The sequence below is a fragment of the Odocoileus virginianus genome, chromosome 26 (genome assembly GCF_023699985.2).
Source record: "Odocoileus virginianus isolate 20LAN1187 ecotype Illinois chromosome 26, Ovbor_1.2, whole genome shotgun sequence".
Taxonomy (NCBI): domain Eukaryota; kingdom Metazoa; phylum Chordata; class Mammalia; order Artiodactyla; family Cervidae; genus Odocoileus; species Odocoileus virginianus.
The window spans coordinates 30121770-30148506 of NC_069699.1; the positions used below are offsets into that span (position 1 = coordinate 30121770).

Sequence of the window (26737 nt, forward strand, 5' to 3'; positions counted from 1 at the left end):
GGGATATAGTAAATGCTCATTAAATACAGATTGAATGACTGTCAGATATTACTATCTTTACTACATTGATCATCATCATTATACATAAACTCGATTCAAAATCAATTTCAAAATTATCTGGACCCTCAAACTCATAGACTTGAAGAAATTCCTTCACCTTATCTTCTCTAACACACATTTGAAATACAGCTATTTGAAAAACCTAAAGCCAGAGAAACAAGAATTCAAACTCTATGCAAAGGGCTGGTATTTGTCTAACTCTGCAGAACTGCAGAGGCACCTTATTTATTATCCTGAACCATATTTAGATGAAACAAAATATATATATTATACACCACAACGACACAGATGAACCCATAGGGAGAGGAGTGAAAACAGCTACTTACCATCGACACAGGAAGGTCGGTTTCTTGTCGTTCCAGCCACTTTCCCAGGTAGACAGGAACACTTGACTGTTTGCGACCGCTCCTCAATGCGGTTTTTATTACAACATCTGTGCGCAGCAATCACTTCACATGTCCCTCCTTCTGGCGAGAGAGAAAGAAGCGGGATGCTGATTAGAGATCATTCAGTGGCCATTCAGGTATGTGCATGTGTGAGCGGAAGGGTTGGGAGAGTGAAAAACGTAAAGGGAAGGGTTTCCATAAAGTGAAGTTACTATGGGATTCTCTCCTACAACATGTATCTATACATGCGTACAAGACTGCATACAAGGGATGTGTCATGTCATCTGGGAGAAGACAGGCATCAGGGCACATTTTAAACGCAACAAACAGCAACAACCAAGAGCCCTCAAGAGGCAGCTCTTCTGGGCTGCACGTATGGAGAGGCAGTGGAACAGTGAATGCCCGGAGATAACACACAGTAAAGATGCTACAAGATTTAAATGCATTTGGAGAGCTCACTCCTGCATTATCTTTGTGTTTAGAATTCTCTGAGCTCTGATTAATGACCAGAAACTGACACTCCAGTGATAGAGAACCTGAAGTGGAAAGAAAACTGCCCTGAAATGAGCTTTCCCTCCTAGCACCCACTCACTCTCAAGGGAGTTGAATAGAAAATCTAGTTGAAGAGTCATTTCCCCGATCCAGATCTCACCCAAAAGTGATAGAAAAGGAAAATCAGTATGTGCTTCAAATGGAATCTCAAATTACAGACCAAGGCATATGGCTTCACTTAATTATTACAGATCAGCCATGCTCTCATCAGCATTTACTGGCAACCTAACGTATGCCACTCTCTGCTAGGTTCTTAACAGGTGCTCTGCTGGGTCTGTCTAAAGGCCAGTGAAATTCAAGTGGATCTTTTCAGCCTGATGGATACCAGCTAAGCCAGTTCTCCAGAGACATACGAGGTACTCCAAGTGATCATAAACCTGGGATTTATTTCACCAACGTCAAGTTTTGCATTCAGGAAGAATGTTTTTCATTTGTCCATAACACTTAGGCATTTAGGACTCAGTTGGCAGTAATTCCTCAAGCATTTGTTAGGCAACCACTGTCTACAGGTTACTGTGTTCTAAACTCTACAGGATGTGTATCTGCACATGCTGGGCACTTAAGAAACACTGAAACAAAGGGACAGAGGGAGGGAAGACAGGAGGAAGGGAAGAATTTAAACACAACTCCATCCCAATCTGAACAGTGCAGCTCGGGGGCTTGCAGTGCCGTTGGGGAATGGGATTATTTTGCTAGTCGCCCTCGCTGTCAGTGAAATGTGGCAAAGTCTGAAGACACCTTACATTGTCATTACAGGTGAGAGCTAATGGCTTCCAGTGGGTAGAAGCCAGGGATACCCCTAAACATCCCACAGTACACAGAACAGACCCCACAACAAAGAATTATCTGACCTAAACGTCAATAGTGCCAAGAAACCCTGGAATAATATGAAGGGAACCATCACAAGAATCTCTGACTGGACTTCCCTGGTGGTCCAGTTGTTGAGAATCTGCCTGCCAACGCAGGTATCATGGGTTCCATCTGTGGTCCTGGAAGAGCCCACATGTCACAGAGCAACTCAGATGAAGCACCAAAACTACCAATCCTGAGCCTGCGCTCCAGCGCGCACAAGCCGCACCTGCTCACGGGCACACAGCTCCGAAGCCCGCGTGCTCAGAGCTGGCGCTCCGCAGCAAGAGGAGTCACAGTGAGGAGCCCGCACCCTGCAACGAGGACTAGCTCCTGCTCACCACCAGCGGAAGAAGCCCACAGCGTAATGAACAGCCCAAAACAACCGAACAGAAAATCTCCGACTTAAGCGGATGAATTGTGTCTTCCTCCATAGGATGAAAGAGTTTGGGCTTTCCAACAAACCTGTTTTAGCCTCAATCTCAGCTCTGTCACTGTTGAAATCCCTCAGTTTCGTTATCTATAAAGTACAAATATCTGTAAAGTACAAATAAAAACAACCTTGCATCACAGAGTTATGTAAGAATGAACCCAAGGTAACACATGTTAGCCCTGAGCCTGACACAGAGTTGAGTTCATATATGGTGCTTATGGTGGGACTATCCAGTCACACTGATGCTATATTTCTTTGGGGATGTTGCCCTCCTTTCTGCCTCAGGAATGTTGCAAATAGGTTTTCTCCCAGAACACTCTCTCCATCTTCCCATTCCTCCATCCACCACTCACACGTCAAATGCATAGACTGATTATCAAGGTCAGATCCTTAGAGACAGTCCCTAATCTCCACCATTTTTCAGTCTCTTAGAACTGTACACATTTGCTTGCACAACTGTAACCACAAAACTAAGCTTGGTCAGAGTCAAGGTTGTTGCTTGTCTTGCCACAGCACTATAGTCAATAACTGGTGTGGGTAATCCATAACTATTGGTTGAATGAATGAAAGAATAAGTAAATTAATGAAAATCAACACAATAAGTATCGAGTTCTTCGGACATAGATGAAAAGGGACACCCATTCCTTTTTAAGGAATTAGAAAGGCTACTGAAGTTGAGTTGAAAGGTAGGGCTTCAGCAGGGGATGATGGAAGGGAAACATTTTGCTAATGTGAGAGGTTGGGACACAATTTTAAAACAAATGTTTAATCATAGGATGACATAGGACAGAAAATTTATGAAGATAGTATAGTGAGTTCCCACATATCCCACACTCTAACTACACATTTCCTAGTTTTAGGCCCTCAATATTAACATCACATATTAGTATACTATGCTTGTTACAATTAATGAACAAATATTGATACAGTGTTATTAGCTAAAGTCTAGGCTTTATTCAGATTTTCTTAGGTTTTGCCTAATGTCTTTTTCTATGCCAGGACACTTCCAGGATCCCACATTAATTTTAGTTATCTTATCTCTTTAGGTTCCTATTGGTTATGACAGTTTCTCAGACATTCTTTCCTTTTTGAGAAACTGGAGAGTAACTTGAGCAGTGTTTTTTTTGTTTTGCTTTGTTTTTTTTTATAAAATATCCCTCAACTGAGATTTATCTGATGGTTTTCTCATGATTAAACTGTTATGTGTTTTTGGAGGAGGATCATGGAGGTACAGTACCATTCTCATGACATCAAATCAAGAGTTCGTATAATCAGCACGACTTATTACTCTTGATGTTGACCTTGATCATGTGGTTGATCCAGTACTTGTCAGAGTTCTCTACCATAAATTTACACTCCTCCTCCACTCTCTATGGTGTCCTCTCTGGAAGGCTGTCACTGACTACAGCCCATCCTTGGAGAATGGAGTGTTATTTATGTTCTGTCTCCATCTCTGTGGGGTTGCAGTATCCATTACAATTTTTGGAAATTCTTCTACAAGGAATATAGGTCAGTTCTCTCCCACTTAATTATTATTTATATCAGCAAATTATTTATATTAATTGATTGATGAATTAATCATATCAGTATGGGTTCATGGCTCATTGTTATTCATTTATCCTTTGGGTTATAATCCAATACTATGCTATTTATTTTGTTGATCAAAATGGTCCAGATTTGGCCGTTATGAGCTTTTCTAGTTGATTTGCCTTCTTCTTTTTGAAAACACTTCCTTTCTTCCTGGCCCTATGTTATGATCCTGCCTCATCGTGTATATTTCCTGTCCTAGTCCTAGAATTAGCCATATCTCTAAGGAGAGTCAGGGTATTTTAAATACCTGGGACAATATTTTAAATGTTGGAACAGATGGAACTGAAGACTTGAAACAGGACTGAAGAGAAGAGGATTTCCCTCTCCAGAGAGCGGCCTTGGGGTGATTCCGCATTGCAATGAGGTACAATGTGACTATGAAGCTAAGAAAAGATGTGATCTGGATACTGCTCTTGAGCAACACCATGTCCACTCTTTGACCCCATTCAGGAGGAGTCAGAGAGGGCAAAGAAGAAGAAACAAGAGGCCACCACAGAATTCTAAGCAGGAAGTGAGCAGGCTTGAACTTGAATGATGAGAAGAGTATTTCCGTCTCACCACCTGCCCATCACTGGATGACAGTTAAAGAAAGAGCAGGGCTAGAGGCACAGTTCACTCTTTAACATCAACACTTGCAATCATGTCACTTCAGCTTATAATTGTCAGCAACAAGTGCCCCCAGTCCAGTCACTAATAACTAGTTTTATACTTCATGAAAATACCACTAATTCTAAAGTCACCCCTTAACTTTAATGTAAGATTGGAGCAACATTTTTGATTGAAGATGGCACAAGGCATATGAAAGCTCCCAGGGCATAACTTGAATCTCGTTTCATTTAGAGCCAAGCTATCAGGGTGACAGACAAGCCAGATCATCTGAATTACTGACCGAGTTTGATAATGTGGACAAGGTGGCAGCCACTGGAGGCTCAGAGCCAGTTCTCACTGCCCTGTTGTGCCGGTGGTTTAGTCACTAAGTCATGTCCGACTCTTTTGTGACCCTGTGGACTGTAGCCCACCAGGCTCCCCTGTCCATGGCTATTCTCCAGTCAAGAGTACTGGAGTGGGTTGCCATTTCCTTCTCCAGGGGATCTTCCCGACCCAGGGATCAAACCTGGGTCTCCTGCATTGCAGGCAGACTCTTTACCATCTGAGCTGCCAGGGATGACTGAATTCTGTTCCTTGTCAGCTCCCTTCAGCGAGCTCTGATTTGGGTGCGGTCCTTGGCACTTTACCTACATTAACTGTGAACCTCCCAGGAACTATACAAGGCCTTGTTCTCACCCAACAGATGAAAAGGAGGTTGAACAACCTGCCCAGAGTCACACAAGTGTGACCCAAGTCTGTTGCACTCCAAACTCACACATTTTTTGCATCTTGTCACAAGAAGACTTTCTTTGATGATGAAGAACTTCCAAAAGGAAGTTTGACACTTTGTTTAGAAGGGGTAGCAGGGTTAAGTGTTCAACCTACCCCTCCCATAACTGTGTCCTTGACCTCACTTACTCCACCCTTCTCTCCCCTCTATTCCAGGGCCACTGGTCCCCTTGCAGACTACTGGCTGAACGTGGCAGGAGTGATTCCTCTTGAGGGTTGCTCTGATTCAAGAGCAAACTGCCTCAACAAGTTGAACCCTGTGACACCTAGGACACTCTTCCAGTGGACCTCTGGCTCACTCTAAACTCTTCCATATCTTTTCCAAATGTCATTTTACCAGACACACTTTGACCACCCTACTGAAGTCAACTGAGCGACTTTCACTCATTGAAATTGTAATTCCTTTAGTCAGCATCCATGATTTCACTTTGCTCTGTGCCAGCCACTGGCCCACACCCAGCCACCAGGGTACCTGTAACTTTCCAAATACAGTCTATAATTTATTTATGTATTATACTTATTGTGTGTTTCTCAGTGGAGTGCAATTTTCCCAAGGACAGGGATTCCTGATGTTTCCCATTAAACATTGTCTGTCACATTATTGTTAGGATTTCAAAAGTACTTTTGATGCATATTTCATTTAAGCTGCAAAACTGTTCAAAGATAGAAATAGGACTATTGTCATCTGTACTCTTTTGAGTGAGGATGCAGACTTAAAGCAGCCAAATGACATAGCCATAGAAGAATCGGCAATGATAACAGTATTCCAGGTGTTAACCATTCACTGACTATTTACTATTCATACGTTACTGACATCATGGTGGATACTGTATAAAGCTTCAATTTATTACATACTCAAAAAACCCAATGAGGTCTTGATGACCCTCATTTTTACAGAGGAGGCAAGTGTCATCAAGAGCAGCTTAAACACTTACTCACATTTTACTTAGCAAGTACCTGTCAGCATCTGGACCAGAATTTAGATCCTCTGACCCCATATATGTATCCTTTCCCTAGTCCCACCCTAGCACATATGCTGCCTTTTTTTCTGAAAAGGGACAGGGAATTGACAAGTGCTCCATTTTCATTAAAATCTTGTATATAAAGTCAATGACCCCAGACCACATCCTCCTTAGGCTAATGGATGGTGGATTTGCACCTTGGAAGCCAGAGGGGTTGCTCTAAATAATGAGCCCATCTGATCTTGACAAGTTGAACTATGGCTTCAAGGGAACCTACTGCTCAGGTACACCAATGTGGAGATCAGAACCAGGTCTCAGAGAACCACAGGACCCCGCCATTCAGAATGTCTGATGGGCCCTGCCATATGTGGATATGATTCCCAAGGTTTATGCTTGTGACTGACCTAGCCACAGTCAATCAGAGAAATGTAATCTTTCAGTAGAAATTTAATCTTCCTTTAGAGTGTTAACTATGAAACCCTGGTCCATAGGCTTGCAATTACAAAAAAAAAAAAAAAAGTTAGTGTTTTGGAAAAAGTTCAGATATGCAATCTTTTGATTAGAATTTCTCAAGTTTTGCCTCATGAGAGTTCACAGATTATCTGAGGGGGTTCAGTTACATCCACTAGAAGAAAAGAGAAAGCAACTCTTGATAATTTATTTTTAATATTCAGTATAGCACTTCAATGTTTTATTTAAATGTTTATTTTAACATTCAGTATAATCCTTCAAAGGGATTCCTTTGCTACGGAAAAAGTGAAAACAACTGTACTCGGCTGATGAGCAGCTTGAAAGCTAATATCAAGTGACAAGTATTTGCTGGATGGATGGGTGGATGATTGAACAAGATGAAACATGAATTACAAGTCTGTCGTGGATTACTGCACAATCATTTAACAAGGAACTTACTGTTTCTGAGATGTTTAGATGTCTTTGGTACAGAATTCTATAGCAAGTTGGTAAGATACACTCCCCATTTTCAATTTCTATGTGTTTTTTTTTAAATTATTATTTCTTGGCTATATCAGAAGCCCACATTTACTTAGATCCACCCAAGACACAGGGAGAGGCTGATCCAATTCTGTGAAAAGAAATAAAATTCTGGATTTCTATAATAAACACGTGGATAAAACTTTTCAAGACCCTCGGGAATTGACTGTAGTTTTCTTTACCTATTGGCCTCACTAGCAGGCTACTTCAAAAAGGAGACTGAAAATAAAAAGATTCCCAGATTTGGTTCCTGTGAAAGGGGAGAGTTAGGTTTGTCATAACCCTTTCTGGAAACTAGAAAATTGTTCTTTTAAATCTATTTTATCTGCATTTTAAGAATTGCACAGTGAATTGTCCTTTCGAACCCAACTACCAAGGTTATTGCAAAATCATAATGATAATATTTGTCATGTAAATGCCTTTCAGTCTTTGGCACCAATGCCTGACCATTCTAAATTTTATCAATCCAAGTCAAAATGATTTTGAGATGATCTATGGCCTCTCAAGGCAAAGTCATTTAAATACTCAGAAAACTGAACTTTCCTTTCTTCTTACGGATTACTTGGAAACTTGCTTCTTTTCTGGATTTCACTCAGTGTCTGTAGAACCAGCCAAGAAGACAGGTGAAGTAACCTTTTCGCTACTGGCAGGGAATGTGTCATAAAGACAAGCCAGTATGGGATTTGTCTGTGCTATTCAGATATTCTAGTTTGTGGTTTATATCATGGCTTTGTGTATAGAAAACACACTTAAGGTGAAATATATTATAAGAAATTAGCCTTCTACCCTAAATCTAATCTTAGAAAGGGACCCATTGTTCTTCCAGATTAGAAGATAAATGCAGTAATTACATGATGAATGCAGGCCAATCTGAAAAAGTTAGATGTGTTAGATGGACATCAGTTTCCTAGTTTTCCCTCCAATACACATTTTTAAAACAGCGGCCTGCTTCCCACTCCTTTCCCCATGTTTCCCAGGAGGCGATGGGCAAGTCCCCAGCTGAGAAGCTCCCCGGGGCAGCTCTCCACTTTTTCTGTCTGCTCTTTCTCTTGGATTTGTCAGCATTTGGAGTGCATTATCAAAATCTATTTTTAACAGAAGAGAAAGTTCCTAATAGCCCCAAAGGAGAAAAAAAAAAAAAGACAGCATTTCAAGATTATTTCTGGCAGCAGCAACTCTCTCTGAGGTGGAAAAGTTTACAGAAATTTCCAAGCCCAATATGCTCCTAGCAATGATCCCTCCTTCCCAATTTAATGCATTGCTGTCTTGCCTTGTATGGGTGAGGAAACAAAAAGAAGATAAATTGCTAAGGAGATAATATTTCTTTAAAAGAGAGTCCTCATGGATGACAATTATATATCTTGATGGAAAGGGAAGCTGAGATTAGGAATGATTGGCAGGTGATGGCTAAAAATCTGATGATTGGGATCTTAAATGGTTTGTCCCCCCTTCCCCTGCCCTGGACATCTAGTAGAAATGGCTTATACTGACAAAACTGATTGATCTGAGCTACAAACTGGGTCAACCATTTAAAAATGGTCACTTGTGGGAAATTGCTAATATCTAATCCTTTTCATCTGTCAGAGAATTTGACACTAGTATATTTTGGTGTTGATGGTTTCATGTCCATGACCAAGTGTAGCCAAGCAATTCGAAATGATCACAGCACCAAGTTTTCTGGGAAAGAAGATGCTAGGGGAGAATGTAAAGCTGAGGTGGAAAAGAATCTTTTTTTTTTTTTTTAAAGTTAACATAAGTCTAAACTTTGTATTTTGGGAGGAGGGGGGCTCCTGTACTCACTATTCAGGTCTTCTTTAGGTGGTCTCCTTGAATCAGATTGTAAGTTAAATCTCTCTTCCATAGGACCCTACAAGCTCATATAATTATCCCATAATAATATTTACAATGCACTATTTTGGCATTTTCAAAGAATATTTCACTTTTCTTATCTCCATAAGAGCAGCAACGTTCCTATTTCGTTACTTTATTACTGGGTCCATCTGTGGCCTGTAATTATTTGTTGAATGAACTTCTTCCCCAGAGACTAGCTTTTGTCCCCCATGTCTCCTAATTGGAATGATGGGTTCATCATGTCTCCATCCTGTCGGGCTACATACTCTGTAACGGCAGGAAGCTCATCTTGTTTACTCCTTTACCCCTAGTGTCTGGGACATGTGAGTGTGTGTGCTTACTGGCTCAGTCATGTCCAAGTCTTTGCAACCCCATGGGCTGTAGCCTGCTAGGCTCCTCTGTCCGTGGAGTTTTCCAGGAAAAGATACTGGAGTGGGTGGCCATCTCCTTCTTCAGGGGAACTTCCTGACCCAGAGAATGAACCTTGCGTCTCCTGCATTGGCAGGCAGATTCTTCACCACTGCACCACCTGGAAAACCCATAGTACCTGGTGTAGACATTCACGTGCTTACTAAATCACTGAGTAATTTAATAACTGAATGAGGGAAAGAAGAAAGAAAGGAAAAAAAGCAGAGGAGGGAAGAAGAAAAGTGTGAGATAGGAGAAAGAAAGAGGAAGAGAGAAGAAGAGAAGGGAAAAAATGAAAGATGGATAGACATTAATCCTCTTTGGGGATCTTTTCCTGAGTATCCAATATGTGGTCTTTTCAGAAAAAGAACTTGAATGATAAATGTAGCTTTTGCAAAAAGTGACCTTCTAATATACCTTCTAGAAAAATCAGCTTGGAACTTTGGTTTGGGGGAGAGCCAAATTGTACAAAGGAAAAGATTTTTACTCTAAGCAGAATGACTGGAAAATGAAATTGCAGTTAAGAGTAACCATAAGGAAACTTCAGTCCTCATTAATGGTAAAGCCAGGATATATCTGCTTATAGTGGAAGGCAACTTTTGGAGCAAATGAATAAAATGTGATTAAAGAATGCTAAGATTGACATGATAATTTGGATCTAGCATTTTCACTTTATTGCAAATGGTTCCTTTCTTTAAAAGCTGTTAAGTGTAAGAAGAAGCACAGGTGTTTTGATATTCACTTTTATAGGACTTCTCGATCAAGGCCTTATAAATAGCTCTCTTGGAATCTATTGTAGCGGATGTCAGAAACGCATATTTAAGACTGTGTTAAAAATGCTTTATTGACCCAATGGACTGGAAGGAAGCTCCAAGTGTCTTTGTAAATCATTGACGAGAGAGACACTAATGAATCTTTAAGCATGTTTTGGTCAAGGAGGGCAAAATGGCTGCTTGATTTGTTTATACTTGAGATTAAACAAATTACCATCTCCTCTGTCCCAGCGTTCTGCAGTATATACAGTGCAGACAAATGCAGGAAAAGAAACAAATTCTGGGCCAAACAGTCATGTCTGAAGCAGTAGAGCAAAATGAATAAAATATTGTAGAGTCAGGCCCCCAAAGTTCAAGTCCTAAATCAACTTCCTATTGTTTTCTATTCTATGTCTCAGGGTTCTCCTCTGTAAAATGTGAATAATAATAATATTAACTTATTAGGGTTGTTGTGAGGAGTAAATTGTATGAGAATCAAGTGAGTGCAGGCAAACTGATTATAATAAATAGTTGTTAATACATTGACCAGCACACAGCATGTCTACCGTAAATAAGAGCTGACATTCTTCTTACTGTTCACATAAAAAGTGAAACCAAATTTCAAAGACACTACCAGACGCAGTTATATGTGATGTGAATTTTGATGGAAGGACACAATTCCAAAAGATTGCAAAATGGAAGCATTTACTTTTCAAGGTCCAAGACTCTCCTGTCAGATGTCTGAACTGTTGGTGCAATGATGGGTGGTCTACCTGCTTTCTACTTTGCATCCTTGCTTCATCTGCTCTTAAGTCTTTATTCATTTTTATTCTGTTTCTTTGTGATGTTTATTTAAAGGCATACCAGCAGGAATACACTCTGAGACGGAAGCCCAGTAACAAGGATAAACTTTTAAAAATTCTCTTAAGGAGGGCTTCCGTGATGGTCTAGAGGTTAAAACGCTGCTTTGCAATGTAAGGGACACTGGTCTGATCCCTGATTTGGGAGGATCCCACCTGCCATGGAGCAGCTTAGCCTGCATAGCACAACTACTGAGTCTGCTTTCTAGCAGCGACAACTGCTGAGTCCACATGCTGCAATTCTTGAAGCCCACACCCCAGATCCTGTGCTCCCAAAGAGAAGCCACCGAAATGAGAAGCCCCAGCACCTCAAGAAGAGTAGTCCCTGCTCGTCAAAACTAGAGAAAGTCCAACCATAACAATAACAATGAAGACCTGAGCAGCCAAAAATAAATAAATAAAAATAAAATTTAAAAACTAATTCTCTTAAAATGGGATTCTTCTATTAGCCTCCATGGGTAAGTGTATGGATATTAAAAGGAATGTCAGTCATGACAATACACAGACTCCATGATCAAAACACAGAAGGACAGCAGGCAATGCAATGGCTCCGCATCTATTATCTCTAAATCATAACTATTTTATGACATATTTTTCTCCAGCTAAACAAAAATACACACTCACAGAACAATATTCCTGAGTTAGCTTAGAAGCAAAAACAAGATCAAGATACAATTTCAGATTATCCAAGGAGAAATGGCCTTAAAATAACACCCCCTGAAAGAAGCATTTTTTACTTTAGCGTCTGATTTTCTCTGGTGGGTCCTCTTGCTGAGTCTTAAACTGATCTTAAATTCTAAGTCCTTTCTGTGGTACCCACAGGAGAATCACATGAAAATCCATAGGTATTAGCTTTTACTTCCATCTATGGTCTAATTACTCTCAAATTCCTAAGTGAATTATTATGTTTTAGGAAATCTGTTATACAAATACTAAAATTAACATTTTGCTATGTCTATTGAATTCTATGGGCTTCCCTGGTTGCTCAAATGGTAAAAAATCTGCCTGCAATGGAGGAGACCAGGGTTCAGTGCCTGGGTTGGGAAGATCCCCTGGAAAAGGGTATGGCAACCCTCTCCAGTGTTCTTGCCTGGAGAAATCCACGGACAGAGGAGCCTGGTGGACTACAGTCCATGGGGTCGCAAAGAGTCCGATACGACTGAGCAATTAACACACACACACGCTGAACTCTGTAACGGTTTTGTGAAGAAGTGGTCTCTACATTATCAATTACTGGGACTTTTCTTAGACCTAAAGGATCCACTTGTAGTAGGATATTTAAGACTGTAACATTTGAGATTGTATTTTAGAGCCATATTGACTGGATTTAAATGCTGCCTCCACCCTTTGGGATTTGTATTATCTCAGGAAGATCATTTAAGCTTTCTATTCTTAGTTTCCTCATCTGTAAAATGGGGAAAATAACAATACTTTCATGATTAGGGACTTGTGAGGATCAATGAAGCACTTGAAGCATGCCTGCAGTATAAGAACCGTCCAAGTGTTTGCTGTTAATAGTCTTGCTATTTTTAATTTTAGCTGTTGTAACCATTAGGACTGCTGAACGACTGTCTCTGGGTCTCCCCCCCCCCCCCAGGTTTGGGGTAGTTCCCAGTCCCCTTGTGGGAGGTGGGGCCATTTGAGTATTTTTGTATTAAAGGAAGTGATCTGTCACTTTCATGTTATTGTTTAGTTGCAAAGTTGTGTCTGATCTTTGCAACCCCATGGACTGTAGCCCACCAGGCTCCTCTGTCCTTGGGATTTCCCAGGCAAGAATACTGGAGTGGGTTGCCATTTCCTTCTCCAGAGGATCTTCCCAAGCCAGGGATCGAACATGCGTCTCCTGCACTGGCAGGAAGGTTCTTTACTGCTGAGCCGCCAGGGAAGCCCATCACTTTCATGCCAAGCTTTTAATTCCTTGTGGAAGACTCTGGAGCTCTCTTCCTGTTGGTGTAGTAACCAGCAGTGTTTGAGATCAGGGATCAGCCAACTTTTCCATAAAGGTCTCAGGTCAAAAATGTTTTTGGTATCGTTGGCCATCTGATATCCGTGGCAATTACCAACCTCTGCAGTTGGAACACAACCATGAACAAAACATAAATAAAAAGCATGGCTGTGCACAAATGAAATTTTATGTATGGAAAATGAAACTTGAACGTCATGTAATTTTTTAGGGCTTATAAAATATTCTCCTTTTGATTTTTTCCAGCCATTGAAAAAGGTAGAAATCATTCTTAGCTCATGAGCTATTAAAAAAAAACAAATGATGGGCCAGATTTGGTCTATGGACTATAGTGTGCCCACCCCAATTTTGGATATTGGCTGCTCCAGCAGTTTTAGTTCCTGGGTGACACCTCCAAACACAACCTCACTGAGGAACCACAAAGGGCATGTTGCTTGATCAAGAAATAAACCTTCATTGTTTTAAGCCAAGGAGAGTGGCGGGTGGTTTGTTATTGCAGTTCAATACAGCCTAATCTGACTCATGTATTATTCTTTAAGGTGATGAGAATAAAAAAGGTGTATTACCCCCTTAAGAGAGCTTAAATTGCTTCTGTAAATATGTTTAATGATAACTAAGGTGGAACCATTCCAAGGCTTTTACCCATGAAATACAGTCTTTCAAATTGATGCCATCCATGAAGAACAGGAATGAGATATAGCCGCTCAGCTTCCTCCTCTGTGCACATATCTCATCCAAGCCAAGGATCTGGCCCTTGTCATCTTGGTGTTTTATTGGTGTAGCTGAGAGGTAATCACAAAAATATATATTTCTTCATATCATGAGAGTATGCCTCTCCTCCACAGTCAGCAAGATCAGAAAACACACATTTAGGGGGAAAAAAGGCAAACAGAAACTCTGATTTGTGTTACACATTGTAGAAATCATTAACTATGACTCAGGTAGAAAAACTTATTACTTCTCTTTTTGACAGTGATGACAATTTAATAGTATTTGACTCTACCGAGTTACATAAAGCGTCCGGAGGCATTGAAAGGGACTGTTTATCAAGATGATAAACAAGGTTTCATTTCCTCCCTGGCTGCATGGATGCGATCAGGAGTCTGAGGCCATCTGAAATCACTTAGTCTGGCCACCAGGCAGACATGAAGCTTCACGGGACCATCTGTACTTGAAATGAGCTTCACTTAATTGACCTGCTCCACCAGCTCAGCACAAAGGGAGGCATGCTTGTGTGAGTACATGAGCACCAGGCCATTCAGTGTGGATTTGGTGACTGAGGGAAGGGTATTAGTCCTACTGAAAGGGTATTAGTCCTGCTCTCTGGAAATCTCATATTCAACTAATCTGAAAACATACAGTCACTTTTGCCTTCTGGTTTGTGTAAAGCAGGCTGGATAAATTCTCAGATTTCTGAGAATGTAGAATGAGTTTGAATGGATGAGTATAATTAAAAAAAACACAAAGCAAGTGTTTGTTTTTACTATTATTAACTGTGGCAGTCATTAATGCCATTACTCATTTCTACTTTGTGCAACTTAGTTGTGTCCGACTCGGTTGTGTCCAGTTCTTTGAGACCCCATGGACTGTAGCCCACCAGGCTCCTCTGTCCATGGAATTTTCCAGCAAGAATACTGGAATGGGTTGCCATTTTCTTCTCCAGGGGATCTTCCTGACCCAAGGATCAAACATGCTTCTCCTGTGTCTCCTGCATTGCAGATAGATTCTTTACCCACTGAGCCATTGGGGAAACTTCCTACAAAGAGAAGTTTCTCTGTTCTTCTACAGAGAACAGAGAATAGAATACTACTCCAGAATAGAAAAGTCTCTATTCTTTTTATCTGCCCAGCAAACTCTGCTACTTCTACTGGTACTTGCTTCTTTGTTTTCCTTAGGAAGCCAAAGGCCTCTTCTCCAATGTTAGCTCATGGAGTTTTGAAGTGGTTGGTTCTACCTCTGATCCAGAAGAGTGCAAAGACTCAAAACTAGCTAAGTGGATTATGAATTCTTTAGTGACCAAGTGATTGCTCCAAGGACTGGTACCAGTCCTAGCTCAAGCTGTACACAATGAGATCCAATTGTAAACTATTCATTCTTGGGAAAATATTTTTTTCTGGAAGTCTTTCTAATGAAAAGATGTAAATCAGGAGCTTGCCACTATCTTAGTACCAATGACATATAACAGTGCAAAGAAATGGAATCAACAAAGAGGCAAGCCAAGTGGAAAAATGGAGTGCTTCCTGGCATTATTGTTAATGCTACTTCATACAGTTCTGCCTGAAGCTGGCAGCTGAACTTTGGGCAGAACATGTTTTTTTTTTTTTTTTTTTAGTTTGAATTATATATTCTACCACAAAGAGTCATGAAGCTGAGTTACACCAAAGATATTAAGAAGATTCTCGCAATTATAATTTCTTCTTTTCTATACATTTGTTATATGGAGTACTCTAAGACAGCTTCTAAAACTGACCTCATCTCAGTGCCACCTCCTGAGGGAAAACTTCCTTTACTTCCCCTATTAGGTCACACCATATTTATTGTCTTTTTTTTCATTGAGTAAAACAAAAAATTTGATCAGAGGACCATATACTCATGCATTCAAAACTAGTTTTTCTATTCCCCTTATAACTATGATGGGCATGTGACACAGTTCTTGTCAATGGGTTATATATGAAAATTTGCTAAGTATATCCAGGAAGACCTTGCTTTCCTTACATAGCACTTCTCCCTTCCTGTTTATTACTTTTTGTTTCTTCCTATCTGAAATGAAGGCTAGATGGCTGGAAGTATAGCAGCCGTTTTGTGCCAATGAGAGAAAGGAAGGTCAAAGAAGAGGTCAAGAAAATCATAGAGACTTTAACCTAGAGAGTGTTAAGCAACTGAACCCAAGTCACCAAATATGCCTCCAGATTTTCTATTGCATGAGAAAAAATAGATGCCTACCAGTTTGCTTAACCTACCATCCAGATGAGATTCCTATTACTTGCAACCAAATGTAGTTCTGATATATTGGTACATGTTATAATTTCTGATAAATACTTTAAAAAATATATGAGTAAATGAAAGGAAGTATCTTTGACTTCAAAGATCTAGTCAGAGCTCTAAGACAGAGAGAAAATAAAATTGAATAATCAAAGGAGAAAGTAATAATAGCCATGAGAAGGTAGACTCTTTCCATTACTGAAGTGTCTGAAGGATTACAAGATACTGTCTTCATCCTAATGGATTGAGTAAGACTTGCTGAAGTAAAAGGATTTGATTCAGGTCTTTGGTCCTTCAAGGATTATTTGTTCTTGTGGTGATAGAATATAGACACTTTAGGTTCAAAGAATAGGGTGAGCAAATACCTAAGGATGAGGCCTGTGACAGACTCTAGAGTGGTCCCCTCTTCATGCTCTGTCAAATGCTCTCCCTCGCCTTAGTGAGGACGGTACTTTTAGGATAGAGTATGGAATGTAGTATAGCAAAGTTGATAGAATAGCACTTCTGTGACTGGGTTATATATATGGTGAAGATAATGTGATGTCATTCCCGTAATGATCTTTTATCTGTATCTCTGTCTGTACCTGTAGCTCCACCTCTATCAAGTCTTGTTAATATGCACTAAAGAGACCCGAACATTCACTGGAAGGACTGTTGTTGAAGCCGAAGCTCCAATACTTTGGCTACCTGATGCAAAAAGCCAATTCACTGGAAAAGACCTTGATGCTGGGAAAGACTGTAGGCAAAAGGAGAAGGGGATGGCAGAGGATGAGATGGTTGGATAACATCACTGACTCAATGGACATGAGTTTAAGCAAACTCTGGGAGATAGTGAAGGAAAGGAAAGCCTGGTTTACTGCAGTCCACAGGGTCGCAAAGAGTCAGATACAACTTAGTGACTGAACAATGACTATTAATACAACCACCACAGAGACACTCTATTTCCAATGCTGACTTTGGCAGAGGATGTATGGAAATATCCACATGGCAAGAAATTGCAAATGGCCTCTAAGCGCTGGGAGTAGTCTCTAGTTGGAAGTCATACAACTCCAAGGACATGGATTCTACCAACAATCTAAAGGATCCTCTGGCGGGAATCTACATGTCTGTTAACTCATACCCACGTAGTATACTTTTCCTCGAATGTTTAGGGATTAGTTAGGTAATTTCTGGTAAAAATCTCTATTGCAGTTGATATTTGATTTCAGTTACCAAGGACATCTCCTAAAAATCAACAGCACTCATAAGATCTAAACAAGTATGAAAATGTACATTTTGGTCTTTAAGAATCTGATTGTTCAGAGAAGAAAAAAAACTTAATGGTTTTACCTTCCTGAGTAAGGTAATAATAATTCTTCTCTTTAGGGTTGTGAGGATAAGATAATGGAGTATCACATTGCAGGGGTTCAAATGCTATTGGCTTCTTAGAGTTGGATAAAAAGCAGTGGATTTTAACAACAGAAAGTGACAGTCACAATTATCTCCATTTTACCGACAGCTAAATTAAGGGTCAGGAAGTTTAACTGACATGTCGAAATTTGCCAGTTAGTAAGACAAAACCCAACTGTTCTTGATGCCTATCTTTTCATTCTTTCTTCTGATAAGAGCATGTCAGGTTTCCTTTGGGGTGTGACTACTCCCACCTTATTTGCAGTCCATGTACAGCAGGTGAACTAAAGCTTTCAGGGGTGGGACTGTGACCTAGACCTGGCCACACAGCACAGTCCTTCTACAGTCATGGAGACTGGTCTGAAGATGGGCTTGTGATCCAAGTTGGTTCAATCAGGCTGAATCAAGGTTAAGGAGAAATATTGGGAAAAAACTTACTTTCTGTTGGACTAGATGCAAGCGATCTTTTCAGAGAGTCAGTGTGGAATCGAACTGATCCGGAGAACAGTGGAGAGAAGAGATAGGGATGGACCCGGCGCTCGTGTAGATCCAGCACTGCTGGCTCTTACTCTGGGCTCTTTCTATAAATGTGCTAATAAATTCTCTCTCTCTCTCTTTTTTTTTCTTTTACTGTATTGGCTTCAGTTATTTAAAGAATTCCGTGGCATTATTTTTCATGTCACTTCTCCAAGTCCCAACAGCAACTGGTATCCAATAATTCAATTCAATTCAATTCTAACCCTAACTACCTGGAGTTAGTGCAGACCCCACAGGTCGAAGGGTTCGGTCCTCCAACACCGACCTCACTCCAGACAACAGTTGCAAATGGGATGGCCAAACTACCTGCACTTTTGCCTGACTTGGTGATAACTTCAGGGGTTCTCATGAGTCCTCTGATTTAATAATTTGCTGGAATGGCTCACAAAACTCAGGAAGGCAGTTTATTTATGCTTACTACTTAACTATAAATGATTCAACTCAGGAAGAGCCAAAAAGAAAGGATGCCTAGGACAAGGTATGGTCAGGGGTTGGGAGGAGGGAGGTTTAAGTGGAGCTTCTATAACTGCTCCAGGTACTGCCACCTCCCCACATCTCAAAGCATTCACCAACCCAGACGCTCTCAAAAACCTGTCATTCTATGAAGGTTTTATTGATCTTACATAGACATGACTGATTTAAATTGTTGGCCATTTGTGATTAACACAACCTCCAGCCTGCTTTTCTCCAACCCTCTTATACCTTGTTCGTCCTGGTGATCAGCTTCTGTCCTGAAACTATCTAGGGATTCCCCAGCCACTAGTCATCTCATTACCATACAAAATACACTTATTACTTTAGACTGTCCAAGGCTTTTACCAGTTGTGTGCCAGGAACTGGGTACAAAGGCAAAACACCTTTCTATGATACCCTGGGAATTTAGTTTTAGGGTTTTAACATTGTACATAGAATCTTTATCAGAACTTAATTTTTTTTAAATGCACATAAAATATTTGATACAGTGCCTGAAACATAGTAAATGCACAAACTGTGTAGCAGTTTTTGTTAATATTAGTGTTACTGTAATAAAAATCATCTTTTAAATTTACTGAGAGTAGTTGGGAGAGAGAATAAATTAGATAATGATTTTATGAGACATCTGCTGCAGACAAAGTCCAAATAAGTCACCATATTAATTCCTAGCAATTGATAGTCAAACAATCGGGTGAACTGACTCACAGTCACCTGGATGGTTGAGCCTCTGTTGTTAAGAAATTCCAAATAGCAGAGTCATGAAATAATTGGTAAAATACTATAGTGAAGACTCCTGAGCTCAGTAGTAAACCAAATGTGGGTTTTAATCCCAACTAGGTCATGTAAAACATGCATCTCTTAAAGTCTCTGAGCTTTGTAAAATGGGATTGTAAGAATAACTTCATTAGATATTTGTGAAGAATAAATGGAGTAACAAATATGAACAGCTCAGTACAGTTTGATTCAAACTGTAAAACTTCATAATCATCGCTTTTGATGTTTTAATTATATTGACTGATGCAAATACACTGAATTTCAACTCTTAAGTGATGTAAATTAGACCTTAACATTTTAATGACCAAACAATATTGATTAACTGACATTTGAGCAATGTAGAAGCAATGTGTAGAAATAGATTAATTTAGACTTTAACTTAGACTAAATGAGAGAGAAATTTTCCCACCTAATGTGAAAAAATGCCATCTTTCAGAGTTTCAGTTTATGCCTTTAGATAAGTCAGACATAAAGTGACCTTGCAGTGAGAAGTCTGTTAAAAAAATAAAAAAGACTGCTCTTTCTTGGTTAGATGTCAGTTCGTCAGCACACATTATATGAGTGATAATCTGAACAGCAGAATATGGTTACTAAAGTTTTGAGTTCCCTGAAGAAATAGCTATGTAAGTTAATGCTTGTAATGAAATAACATTAGGGAAAAGCTGGCTGAAAAGTACATAAATTTCAACCTAAGGCTAAAGTTTTCTTCTTCACAGCAAATTATATTCAGGTTAATGGGGTCAACATGGGAATTGAAGCTATTGAGGAGGCCTAGGCGTCACATACCAAATTTTCACTGCACTCAATAATGCATGAAAGTCATTTGGAAGAATGCTGTTTCCAGACAAGTGTTTGTGAAAATGCAAGGTCCTCAGAGAGGAGTCTTACACAAGGAATGCCTTTCTCCTTTTTTCCTCCACAGATTCACTTAGACCTCTGTCTCAGCCTAGAATGTCTTCTTTCCTACTCAATCACTTCACACGCTCCAATCTCTCACCCCTAAACTCATCACTTCACTTTTTCTTTGGTTCATCACGTCGTCTTTGGAAGCTTAGAGGGCAATCTGAAATGGCAGTCAGGAGAACAGATTCCAACTATTCAGGGAGTGATTTTACCCTTAGTTCTGGGATGAATTTAACTGTGGAACCCCTGATAAATGACTCTAACCATCAGTTCCTTTATCTGTTAAACAGAGTTAATTTTAAAAAGCCCAAGGAGGAATGGCCAAAAAACACGTTAGGTCAAAATTACCTCAGAAAGTCACTACCTGCTTCATTAGACTGGAGAGATGCTAACAGTGTAGGAGACAAGACAAATTAAAAGAGGAGAACAATTGACTCACGAGGGCCATCTGTGAAGCGGGATGTTTCCTGCCATACCAGTAAACAAGGATGTCACAGCCGTGCATGATTCGTGATTCTGGCCCTCCAAATGTGAGCCTCTGAACCCCAAGGGCACCCAGGAAGAACAATGCTGGTCATTGGCAGCCATCAGTCACTCCTCAAGGTGAGCAAGGACCTACGGTGTGAATAATCAAATCCCAGGATGCTGGCCCCAGATGGGTGAGATGCATATGAAAGGAATGATTTCAGTAAGCCCAGTCTCTTACATCTTCCCATACATAGAAAAGTGCTAAATTCTGAGACATCTGGTTTTCCTTAATAAACAATAATCTTTTAATATTCGGACTACTTGCCTCTTGTTACAAGCTTCTGTATAACCTGACTCCTCCCCCTAGGTCCTCTGGACGGTTCTCTCAGGGTCACTTGAGATGCTGTCTCATAGGCTTGAAGTCCTAAAAATTCCCACCAAATAAAACAGAACTCTCAGCTTCTAGGTTGTGACTATTTTTTAAGTTGATACATCTCATGCCCACTCCAGGAAATAGCCAAGAAAAAGCCATAAGAATTAGCATTATTAAAATTCTTATTCATTTGTATTGACTCTAGATCTGCTTTACTTGAGTTTGTGTGGTTGAATTGAGTGGGTTCAGTGCATTCAGAGGGCCACTGCTGCTCTTTTGTGTTGGAAGGTTACAGACATAGTCAGTTTGACTCTATTATTATATTTTAAATTTCAGCAATGAAAATTGTGTGTAGTTTTGGTTTCTCTTTACCATGATGTTTAAGCATCTATGGAATAGTCTCAGTTTTGCCTTTTGGCTCACAAAGCCTGAACGATTCCTATTTTGCCTTTGAAGCAGATGGAAACTTCTTTCCTTGTAGGTTCTTTGACTAGTCTAATAATTAAATTGACATAACGTAGATTAAGATGAGAAAAACAAATTTAATTTCATAGGTACAGGAGCTCATTAGAAATGTGAGACTCAAAGGGTAGTCAGGTAGTTGAGGCTTACAAAACATCCTGAGCTAAGGAAAGGACTAGGGGCCTGGAGATATGAAGGGAAAGAAGGCCATTCATAGGAAAATGAGAGGAGATGTTTGGAAAACAAAAGTTGCCCTGCTTTGCAGGTAAGTTGCTTAGATGAAAAGTTATACCTCTTAATATGTTGTTGTTACTGCTCAGTCATGTCCGACTGTTTTGCGACCCCATGGACGGTAGCTGGACTGTAGCTGGCCAGGCTCTTTTGTTCGTGGAATTTTCCAGCCAAGAATACTGGAGTGGATGTGCAACCCCTAAAATCCATGTTAAAATGTTCTTAGTTTATTCTAAGGACATTGAGTAAAATGACATGATTGAAGTGGTCTTTTAGTAGAACTGATTGACCTCCTATGGGAAATTTTCTCTCTTCCAGGTATTGTAGGGGAGCAGAATTGATCACCCCAAAATATGCCTCTTTGGCATATGAATTATTTTAAGCTGATATTTTAAAGAAAATTGAGGCATAAGACAGCTCTGAAAGCCAACTAGAAGTTACTCTTTTTAAAAAACTATTTACATTTCTAAGGGAAACTCCAATTGTAGGGGTGTCTCCCTTGTGGTACCAGGAAGAAGAGGATGACTCAGTCTCTAAGAACTCCTACTAATGGAGACGGCAGGAACTTCAATCTGCAAACCAACCCTTGTGTACTGTGCTCTTTTTGGTCATCTCCCATAACTCACTGATCCCACCCCAGTATCTTTTGTCTTTAGCTAAAGACGGTATAAAGGTAGTGACTTTGTCCATTTTGGCAAGTTATTCACTTTTCTAGAGTCACTCCCAAGTATACAGGAGGTATACATGTAATTAAACTTAATTTTTCTCCTGTTCATCTGTTTTATGTCAATTTGGTCATCAGACCAGCCATGGAACCTAAAAATATTTCTCCTCCAACAAGAATAATGAAAGCAGCCATCCAAGAACTTTTTAAGAATGTTTATAGCAGCTTAATTCATTATAGTCCCAAACTGGAAATAACTTAAATGTTCATCAACAGCTGAAGAAATTTGTGGTATGTTTATATAGTAGACCAGTATATAGAAATGAGAATGAGCCATCTACTCCTGTATGGAACAAAGGCAAAAAAGTGGTCAGATACCAAAGAGGATATAGGATGTTAATGATTTTAAATGTCTTTTTTAAAGGCAAAACTATATGGCATTAAAACTTAGGAAAGTAATTCCCTTGGAGGACAGAACAGTGACTGAAAGGGGTCACAAGGGATGCTGTTGGATTGCTGGTATCATTCTATTTCTTTGTGTGAATTGTGGTATCATGCATGAATTCAGTTAGTAAGAATTCATTGAGCTGTTCACTCATGACTTGTATGCTTTTCTCAGTGTATCAGTTCAGTTCAGTTGCTCAATCATGTCCAACTCTTGGTGACCCCATGAACTGCAGCACGCCAGGCCTCCCTGTCCATCACCAACTCCCAGAGTTTACTCAAATTCATGTCCATTGAGTTGGTGATGCCTTCTAACCATCTCATCCTTTGTTGTTCCCTTCTCCTGCCACCTTCCATCTTTCCCAGCATCAGAGTCTTTCCCAATGAATCAGTTCTTCATTGGGTGGCCAAAGTATTGGAGTTCCAGCTTCAGCATCAGTCCTTCCAATGAATATTCAGGACTGATTTCCTTTAGGATGGACTGGTTGGATCTCCTTGCAGTCCAAGGGACTCTCAAGAATCTTCTCCAACACCACAGTTCAAAAGCATCAATTCTTTGGCACTCAGGCAATGGCACCCCACTCCAGTACTCTTGCCTGGAAAATCCCATGGACGGAGGAGCCTGGTAGGCTGCAGTCCATGGGGTCGTGAACAGTCGGACACGACTGAACGACTTCCCTTTCAATTTTCACTTTCATGCATTGGAGAAGGAAATGGCAACCCACTCCAGTGTTCTTGCTTGGAGAACCCCAGGGATGAGGGAGCCTGGTGGGCTGCCATCTATGGGGTTGCACAGAGTTGTACACAACTGAAGCGACTTAGTGGCAGCAGCTTTCTTTATAGTCCAACTCTCACATCCATACAGGACTACTGGGAAAACCATAGCCTTGACTAGATAGACCTTTGTTGACAAAGTAATGCCTCTGCTTTTTAATAAGCTGTCTAGGTTGGTCATAACTTTTCTTCCAAGGAACAAGTGTCTTTTAATTTCATGGCTGCAATCACCATCTGCAGTGATTTTAGAGCCCCCCAAAATAGTCTCTCACTGTTTCTACCATTTTACCACCTATTTGCCATGAAGTAATGGGGCCCCATGCCATGATCTTAGTTTTCTGAATGTTGAGTTTTAAGGAACTTTTTCACTCTCCTCTTTCATATTCATCAAGATGCTCTTTAGTTCTTATTCTCTTTCTGTCATAAGTGTGGTATCATCTGTATATCTGAGGTTATTGATATTTCTCCTGGCAATCTTGATTCCAGCTTGTGCTTCAGCCAGCCTGGCATTGTACATGATGTACTCTGCATATAAGTTAAATAAGCAGGGTGACAACATACAGCCTTGAAGTACTCCTTTCCTGATTTGGAACCAGTCTGTTTTTCCAAGTCCAGTTCTAACTGTTGCTTCTTGAACTGCATGCAGGTTTCTCAAGAAGCAGGTGAGGTGGTCTGGTATTCCCATCTCTTTAAGAATTTTCCAGTTTGTTGTGATCCACACAGTCAAAGGCTTTGGTGTAGTCAATAAAGCAGAAATAGATGTTTTTCTGGAACTCTCTCACTTTTTCAATGATCCAGTGGATGTTGGCAATTTGATCTATGGTTCCTCTGCCTTTTCTAAATCTAGCATCTTAGTATATGTTGCTGCTGCTGCTAAGTCACTTCAGTTGTGTCCGACTCTGTGCCACCCTATGGACAGCAGCCCACCAGGCTCCTCTGTCCACGGGATTCTCCAGGCAAGAATACTTGAGTGGGTTCTCAGTGTATAGTATGTTTCAATTAAAAATTATCTTAAAAAGAAGCAAACACTGCAGTTTTTTAGACTTCCTACTGATAAGACCCCCATCTCAACAGAAGTTTTGCTTTAAAGTAAAGAAATAAATGAAGAAAAATAGACCCTTATTTATAATTAGGAAATGTAAAGTTGGAAATATTTTTTCCTAATCAGTTTTATAAAAAGGATAAAGAAGGCTAATGTCCAAAGTTTATGATCTTACATAAAAGCAGACACAGACACAACTGGGGAATTATTAGCAGACATTTTTTTGGCAGTATCTATCAATAATTAAATGGATGTATTCTGTGACTCAGTCATATCAATTCTAAAAGTCTCTTCTACTGATATCCTTACCAAAGTTAACAAAGCTGTATGTACAAATTTATTCAGGGTACCCTAATTCATAATAGCTAGAAAAATGAGATAGTTATTAAAGATTACATAAATATGAAAAAATTAATTACAAAGAGGCCAGGCTGATGTAAGCTTTTTATGTGTTTCCTCTGGAAAAAAAAAATATGAGCTTAAGAAGCACTGTCAAATATCTACTATGATTAGCTACAGATGGAATAATTGAAAAATCAAGACAAAACACTTGCAGACTTATAAGTATATTCAAGTTTCCCTTGATTCAAGGTAGAGGTTGTACAGGCATGTTTTCCAACCTCTACAAGAATAAACTTTAAAGATATAGGGCTTTCTTTATCAACATGGACTATACAGTAGCTGGCAGAATTCACAATTTTATTTTAATTAAAAAGTTATCTGTGACTCATGGCAGAGATAATTTTCTTATTTTCATTGTAGGAAAAGTTCACATATAAAGTACAATTAAAGTGACCTGTATTGTGCTTCATTAACTTTCACAATAAAAAAACCCTTTTCTAAACCAGCAGTGTACAATAACTCTCTTGGGTCAGTTTCTCAGATAAATATCACTTAACAATGCAAAAAATTACAACCTAATTTTCTACAAAATAGGTTTTTGAAGTAAAGCTAAAGCATCGATGATCAATCACATGAGATCTATAGTCCATTGTGATAAAATTGTTGGCTAATTATTAAGCTTTAGAAAGACCATTCAAAAGGCCCCTTTGGTCACTTAAGTTTATATTCAAAAGACATCAGATGGTCATAAACTCTTTAAAAAGGTCTAGTAGAATTGATTGCTAGCTTCACAGTTTGGAATAGAGACCCGAAGAGGTCCAAAGGAACCTGGTACAGTGAAGATCCAGTGTGCCTGCTATCTACATCTAAAGATGATGGGGATCTATTAGGGAGAGCTAATAAATAAGAGGTTGGTGCTAAGATTTCAAAAGAAATTCATGGGATAATGAGCTGAAGATAGCAAGAAGTAGTAGAGATAAATATTAGATACAACCTATTAAAAAAAGGCTGTAAGTATACATGGAAAAGAGGTTTAACACCAACAATGGCTCTGAGAAAAGGAGACCGATTTAAATTGACAGTGAATTCAGAATGAGGCCTCTGTGTGATGCAGTACGGGGCTCGGTGTTAAAGACTCCATCTGCCAATGCAGGAGACAGCAGGAGACTTGGGTTCAGTCCCTGGGTGGGGAAGGTCTCCTGGAGAAAGGAACGGCTACCGACTGTAGTATTCTTGCCTGGAGAATTCCATGGACAGAGGAGCGTGGTGGATATAGCCCATGGGGTCTCAAAGAGTCAAATATGACTGAGTGAATGATCATGCGTGTGATGTGGCTACTAAAACTGCTAATGTGCTTTGGGGCTTCATTAGTACAAGTTGAGTATCTAGTATAATTATTTCAACCACTTTTTTCTTTTAAATTCATAGTAACTTTTTATAAAGGTAAAATTGAAAGCTAGTGATTTCAATATGCATTCATTCAGTGGCATGTTACACCCAAACTCCTTCTAAGACTGTTTTTCTGTCTTTCACAGTCAAGTTCCAAGCCTAGGTTTTCATAATGTGAGTTAAGACGTTAGGAATTTTATTTGATTTCTAAAAATAATGTTATATTGAAATACTGAAGATGCCTTTTAAAATTATACAGTGTATGCTTTATTTGTGATTAATAATTCATATTTAATCATAAAATAGCACACATTTCTTTCATGGAATGAGGAAATGTCACCTTAAATCTCAGGTATTAGTTTCAATGATAATAGAAAGGGTTTAGATTGTTTAAGGAATACAATCATTGTTTTGTATTAAGACTAGAGCTGAATGAAATGCATAATATATAAATGA

The 26737-nt window shown here is 39.6% G+C and overlaps 1 protein-coding gene across 3 annotated transcripts in view; it reads right to left on the minus strand.

The window, feature by feature from the left end:
- The window catches only part of TAFA1 (TAFA chemokine like family member 1), a 501734-nt gene that overhangs the window by 102699 nt on the left and 372298 nt on the right, over positions 1-26737 (minus strand). For 2 of the 3 annotated variants that reach the window (XM_070455703.1, XM_070455705.1), the window contains exon 3: positions 387-527. In XM_070455703.1, the coding sequence (XP_070311804.1) occupies positions 387-527 (141 nt within the window). The remainder of the gene's footprint in view (positions 1-386; positions 528-26737) is intronic. The other variant, XM_070455704.1, reaches the window with a different exon arrangement.